Here is a 7,696-nt window from a genome sequence, read left to right on the forward strand (position 1 = left end):
ATGTCCTGCAAAGCGTCTCCGCACAAACTATTGGATATAGCACATATTTATCTAGGTTTAACGTTTAAACATTGTTATATGCTTGAACAGTTTTATATCTATAGATTTTATTTTAGGCAAGTCGTGATGATTTCAGAAGGCTAAATTGATCAAACATACAGTAGGCTCACTGTCTGCCGCTGGCCGCTTGGTCGTTACTTATATTTAACGAACAAAAAATGCTCCAAACGTTTTTTTAACTTCTTAAAAAAACGAAACGAAATATAATCGCTTTGCTATTACATACAAAACTGAACTATTTTAATAGCTGAAACAGTAGTATAAGCTGTTTTGGGAGGGCCGGGCTAGGGCCTAAATTTAAGGGCCCGTGCAGGGCTCTAGGTTCTATTGTAATTTTGTCGCGGCGACACGGTATTGAGAGAAGAATATGTTCAGCCCCCTCCCTCCGAAGCTTCGAATATTCGGTGTTGATTACTACAGAAGCTTCAAAGCTCAAAAAAATGGTATTTGGACCAGCCCTAGTGATTTTCATTACTGTAATACTATTACTAGTAAATAGCACATGATTTATTGCTATTAATTGCTAAATAAAATAATAAAAAGCGATAAAAATAAAATAACTACTTTTAATATAATAATAATAATAATAATAATAATAATAATTACAACAACAATTCATATATTTAAATTATAAGCAAAATACCTATTTAAATAATAATAATAATTCTATATTGTTTTATTTAATAATGTTTTTTTTTTTCAGCTGACGCTGGAGTGAAAACATTTCTTCACAAAACTCATCTACATAACGATTTGAAGTGTTCAGCGTGCAGTTGATCAGGTTGATCTCGGCTAACAGGAGGAGGTAAACAGGAAGAGGGTGATTGGAAATGCTAATATGTTAACACACAGGTCGGTCCGGTCCGTGACATCTCACCTGCAGAGGAAGCGGCTCGTCGTCGTGTGTGAATTGGTGCTCAAACACAATGGCTGCCAAGATCTTGCCTGACTCTGGGTCAGTTTTCACAAACTCCTCAAACTGCTCCTCTGTTTCAAAGCCACGCACTGGAAAACAAGATCAAGACACATCATTAATATGTGTAGAATTTTCACACCTGACATGAAGAAAACACCTAAAAAACTCCCAAAACACTTGAGCATCATGACAGCAAAACAATCATTCCTCAGACTAACTTTAAATGTTTACATTTTTGTGTGAGCAATTCATTGCACAAAAAGTTTCAAATGTGTTTGATTATCATGCATTTTATGTCATAAAATTCACATTCACTTTCTTTATGCATATAATTTCAATTTTAAAATAGAAAAAAAAAATAATAATAATCATTATTTATCATTTTTGCATCATGGCCGCAAAAACACATTCATCAGACAAATGCTAATTGTTCATATTTTTGTTTAAATATGCAATCAATTCATTGCTCATTCATTTTAAAACATGTTTAATTATGTAAACATAGTCCAAAAAGTTAATTTTCTTTATGCAAAACAATTTAAATTGTAGTATCATAATTTTATGACCCAGACCGCCTTAGCAACACCCTAGCAACCACCCACAACATTTCAGCATCATGGTAGCAAAGAATGCTCCAACAGACACAAATTGTTCATATTGTTGCATGCGATCAATTCAGTGCGCAGAAGGTTTGAGGGTTAAACTGATAAAAATATATGAATCAATGAGATATGTAACCATTTAAGCAATCATACGAAACCATGTGACCTTTAAAGCAGATGTGTGGACACTGGCTCACTGTTTGACCTTTAAAATAATTGATTTTAGGATTTGTCAGCCTACTGGAAACATAAAGTATGTTAATGATATCACCATCGCTGGTGGGCTTTTTTTTCCAAGAGAAAATAATGTTAAAAGGAAAAGCTAATGAGACACTAGTTAAAACTGGGAATTCAGCCAGGTCATGACTGGGATTTACCAACTAAATCCAATTAAACACACACACACACACACACACACTCACACACACTCACACACACTCACACACACACACTCACACACACACAAAAGCATCTTTAAAGCAATATTTGACCAAAAAAAGAAAAGTCTGCCATTATATCACCCTCGTGTTGTTATAAACCCATATTCTTATTTATTTCTGTGCAACAAAAAAATTAGAAAGCATTTTATTATTCAGATTTTATAAGGTACTTTTTATTGTCATTTTATTGTTCTTTGTTGTTCCACAAAACACATAACATCAAAAAGGGTTTGACAGATGTGAGGGAGAATAAATAACGACAGTTTTCATATCTGGGTCAAACGTTGGTCTAACATGTAACCAACTCCTCACATGATTCTTTATTTTGAGTTACAGTATCTCTCTCTATGAAAGCAGGAGTTGTCGGTTGAGCCGGTTAAACTGGCTCAGAGAGAGCGACACCTGTCTCCTGTAAGGTCTGCAGCGCTCTGTCCTGTCCTGATCGGATCTCCCCGCACCTCGAGGATCAACAAGCAAATTCAGTGTCCTCAATAACGACACACAACCAGGAAGCATCTGTGCTACACGTGTTCTGTTCTGTTCTGTTATTGACAATGTTGTTATTGTTAACTACCAAAAAAAAACGACCAAAATATATCAATCTGTTCTGTTAGTGACAGTGTTGTTATTGTTAACTACCACAATATATCAATCTGTTCTGTTAGTGATAGTGTTGTTATTGTTAACTACCACAATATATCAATCTGTTCTGTTAGTGATAGTGTTGTTATTGTTAACTACCACAATATATCAATCTGTTCTGTTAGTGATAGTGTTGTTATTGTTAACTACCACAATATATCAATCTGTTCTGTTAGTGATAGTGTTGTTATTGTTAACTACCACAATATATCAATCTGTTCTGTTAGTGATAGTGTTGTTATTGTTAACTACCACAATATATCAATCTGTTCTGTTAGTGATAGTGTTGTTATTGTTAACTACCACAATATATCAATCTGTTCTGTTAGTGATAGTGTTGTTATTGTTAACTACCACAATATATCAATCTGTTCTGTTAGTGATAGTGTTGTTATTGTTAACTACCACAATATATCAATCTGTTCTGTTAGTGATAGTGTTGTTATTGTTAACTACCACAATATATCAATCTGTTCTGTTAGTGATAGTGTTGTTATTGTTAACTACCACAATATATCAATCTGTTCTGTTAGTGATAGTGTTGTTATTGTTAACTACCACAATATATCAATCTGTTCTGTTAGTGATAGTGTTGTTATTGTTAACTACCACAATATATCAATCTGTTCTGTTAGTGATAGTGTTGTTATTGTTAACTACCACAATATATCAATCTGTTCTGTTAGTGATAGTGTTGTTATTGTTAACTACCACAATATATCAATCTGTTCTGTTAGTGATAGTGTTGTTATTGTTAACTACCACAATATATCAATCTGTTCTGTTAGTGATAGTGTTGTTATTGTTAACTACCACAATATATCAATCTGTTCTGTTAGTGATAGTGTTGTTATTGTTAACTACCACAATATATCAATCTGTTCTGTTAGTGATAGTGTTGTTATTGTTAACTACCACAATATATCAATCTGTTCTGTTAGTGATAGTGTTGTTATTGTTAACTACCACAATATATCAATCTGTTCTGTTAGTGATAGTGTTGTTATTGTTAACTACCACAATATATCAATCTGTTCTGTTAGTGATAGTGTTGTTATTGTTAACTACCACAATATATCAATCTGTTCTGTTAGTGATAGTGTTGTTATTGTTAACTACCACAATATATCAATCTGTTCTGTTAGTGATAGTGTTGTTATTGTTAACTACCACAATATATCAATCTGTTCTGTTAGTGATAGTGTTGTTATTGTTAACTACCACAATATATCAATCTGTTCTGTTAGTGATAGTGTTGTTATTGTTAACTACCACAATATATCAATCTGTTCTGTTAGTGATAGTGTTGTTATTGTTAACTACCACAATATATCAATCTGTTCTGTTAGTGATAGTGTTGTTATTGTTAACTACCACAATATATCAATCTGTTCTGTTAGTGATAGTGTTGTTATTGTTAACTACCACAATATATCAATCTGTTCTGTTAGTGATAGTGTTGTTATTGTTAACTACCACAATATATCAATCTGTTCTGTTAGTGATAGTGTTGTTATTGTTAACTACCACAATATATCAATCTGTTCTGTTAGTGACAGTGTTGTTATTGTTAACTACCAAAAAACTACCAAAATATATTAATCGGTTCTGTTAATGACATTGTTATTAACTACCAAAAATATTAATCTGTTCTGTTAGTGACAGCATTGCTATTGTTAGATAAAACTAAAACTATTAAAAATAATTTTCATTAAAATAAAGCTAAAATAAAATTGAAATATTAGATGAAAAACTTAGGAAATAATAAAAAATAAGTAAAATAAGGAATAAAATCACTAAAATGAAATTAAAGCTAAATAAAAATATTTTTAAAAAACTAATAAAAATGACAACTATAACTAAAACAAAATTATTTGAAATTAATAAATATGTAAACTGAAAATATATAAATAAAAACCCATTTAAAATCACATAACATTACTAAAACATACAATAAAATTAAAACTTAAAATATAAAAGCAAAATCTAATTCAAAAATCACAAAAAAAATTTAACTGAACATAAATGAAAATATAAATGAAACATTAAAACTGAAAATATAAAAATATTAAAATATGAATAAATACAATAATAGAATAAAAATAATACTAAAATAACACTGGTTAGTGATTATGAAAGTTCTGCATTATTTCAGTGTTAACATACTAGAAATGTTTTGCAGTCTGAGCTGCAAAATATTATACAATAAATAGAAAAAAACGTCTTTCTATGATGTTGTTTTTGAACAATCACACAGTGTGATTAATGTTTCTCATGAACAAATGATCTGGTTATTTTAAATGAAACAGTCCAAAAGAATCAGTCAAAATGATCTGTTTGACTCGGTCAAATGAGACTTCACTGAATCAGAACCTGCATTAAACTCATTTATCCTCAAGCCATCGCTTTCATCACATCCATCTAGAAATGAACTGCTACTTAAAGCTCTGTCATTTCAGATAAATTATGTGTTTGCCGGAAACCTCCTCATCTCAGCTATCCCACAAGTCTGGGTTTAAAGTGTCAAAATCGCCGACATTCACTACATCAGCCCTGCTGCAGACTCTTTTAAAGCAGGACATTCAGGCAGTGAGTCATTTGCGAATATCACACAGCACTTTAACACCATCAAGCTGTTAATTTTACAGTCAAAGTTGAGGCATCAGATTATGGATCTCTTCGCTCAGAGCGACAGGAAGAGACAAACAGGGTCCGGCCTGAGTCACATGATCAGGACGCAGCCCAGAGAATCGTTTATTGCGTGACTCACCACCTGCATATTCCCCTGCAGGCCTTTATGACAGCTCATAAACACAAGCACCAGGACAATTCAGGGGTCAAGCAGAGGCTATTTATGTCAGGAAGAGCGGCCATGAGGTTTCTGCTGGGGTCACGACCCTATTCACTCAAAAAAACTCAATATATGCTTTGATTTCAACTGCAAACTCAAACATATTGTAGAGACAACAGAGCAGTTACACTAATGCCAGGGTTCACACACTTTTAGACCAATGAACTTCCATGACTTACCTGGTAATGCACGATTTCTGAAAAGACGTGCAATAAAAACAAAAATAAAGGTGCAATTTCTAGATGTTGAGCATGAGAGCATTAATTCATAATCATTATAGAAAATATCCATGACTTTTTCAAAGTTTTATTAGTTTTAAAGTTTTCCAGACATTTATGATTTCTGGACAAGGAATTTAAGAACAACTGCCTTGAAGAGAACCAATATCTATACAATTAAATATTTTAGAAATGAGCATTACAAAAAAATCTTAATAGTAATAATATATATATATTTTTTTTTATATATATATTTTTGACAGTATCAATAAAATGTAATAAAATATTTATATATTAAATATTTATTTTATTTGATGTCATTTCTTTTTATTTTATTATTTTTATGTTATATATACTTTTTTGCACCATTTTTGGACAGTATAAAAAAAAAAAAAAAGAATTAAAATTCTCTTTTTCAAATTTTTACATGGAGAAAATTTTTTGCATGTTTGCCCATATATATTTTAATTTTTGTCATTTTTGACAAGATTAATAAAATACAATAATAAAAAATAAAACAAAAAGAAATAGCATTAAATAAAATAACAAAATAAATATACACTACAATTTTGGTTTTTGCCATTTTTGACTATAAATAGAAAAATAAAATAAAATTCTCTATTTCTGCTATTAGCAGATTTTCCATGTAGTCAATTTGTTGCATGTGTTTGCCATTTATATATATTTTTTGTCATTTTTTGACAGTATAAATAGAATAAAAAATTTCCATGTAGCCAATTTAAAGCACACATTATATTTGCTGTATATATTTTTCTTTTTGTCATTCTTGACCATATTATTAAAACAAAAATTAAGATAATATAATATAAAATAAAATAAATACAATAATTGTTTTCCATTTTTTCCATTTCATTGTCCATATGGAGAGAGGTGATAACGAGATCAGCCAATGATTCAAGGCACAGCTCAGATGTTTTAGCTGTCTTTATGAACACGCTTCCACACTATACATGGCTAAAGCAGCCCAAAAGCCGAAGCTCTCACCGGTTCTGATGCATTCCTGCAGGCTCTGCTGCACGTCCTCTGTGATCTGCCGCACCACGCTGGCGTTTGCAGGCACGTAGGCCAGCTGCAGGTCCTGGAAGCACAGAGAGAACGGCAGGTCGCTCAGAGCGAAGCTGTGGTAGTGCGTGGCATTGGGGTAGTTGATGAAGGACACATTCTGTCGCAGGACGATCAGGATGGCTGAGAAGAGCAGCGGCAGAGCGATCTCCACCAGAGTGACCAGGATCTGACGCTTCTGCAGAGCGAGAGAAAAAAAGAGGACGTCCGTGAAATAGATTGATGGATGGATGGCTAGTTAGACAGCTAGATATGCATGTATGGCAGATGCTAAAATGGGACAATGGTTACTTACATAGGGGGCGATGGATTGTTAAATGGTTAAAGTAATAAAAGACAAAACAAATAAAATAAAATAAACCAAGAGAAAGCAGGAACTGATCAAATGTAAATGAGTACCTTGAATGCAGTGTAAGCCGCTTTGGATGCATTACAGTAAAATAAAATAAAATTAAAAATAAAATTAAATAAAATTAAATTAAATAAAAAGTAATCTTATTTAAATTATTATTATTGTGGTGGAATTGCTGATTTTACAATGACGTGTTTGCTGCATTTTTATGAATTAATTTCAGTCATTTAGACTGTTACAATGAAACATTTGTAATTTTATTTATATTAAAATAAAATAATAAGAAGTAAAATTTCATTACCATTGAAATTAATTGTTTGTGGTACAACTGAAGATTTTACAGTCATGATACTAGGCCACAGCTCTGTAATGTTAGCTGTATTTCTATGAATATACTTCCATACTTATAAAGTCAAATACAACAAAATAAAATAAAGTATAATTAACAAATAAATAAATAAAAAAATATTATTGTGTTGTTCAAATGATAAATGTATAGCCTATACAGTACATGTATGAATTTATATATATA

The 7,696-nt window shown here is 31.5% G+C and overlaps 1 protein-coding gene across 1 annotated transcript in view; it reads right to left on the minus strand.

The window, feature by feature from the left end:
• Nucleotides 1-7,696, minus strand: part of LOC107742093 (ATP-binding cassette sub-family A member 3-like) — a 62,155-nt gene that overhangs the window by 50,382 nt on the left and 4,077 nt on the right. The window contains exons 3-4 of the mRNA XM_016554964.1: nucleotides 6,735-6,990; nucleotides 938-1,065 (exon numbers count right to left, since the gene is read on the minus strand). Of these exons, the coding sequence (XP_016410450.1) occupies nucleotides 938-1,065; nucleotides 6,735-6,990 (384 nt within the window). The remainder of the gene's footprint in view (nucleotides 1-937; nucleotides 1,066-6,734; nucleotides 6,991-7,696) is intronic.

This window comes from Sinocyclocheilus rhinocerous, unplaced genomic scaffold (genome assembly GCF_001515625.1).
Source record: "Sinocyclocheilus rhinocerous isolate Xijiao unplaced genomic scaffold, SAMN03320098_v1.1 scaffold342, whole genome shotgun sequence".
NCBI lineage: Eukaryota > Metazoa > Chordata > Actinopteri > Cypriniformes > Cyprinidae > Sinocyclocheilus > Sinocyclocheilus rhinocerous.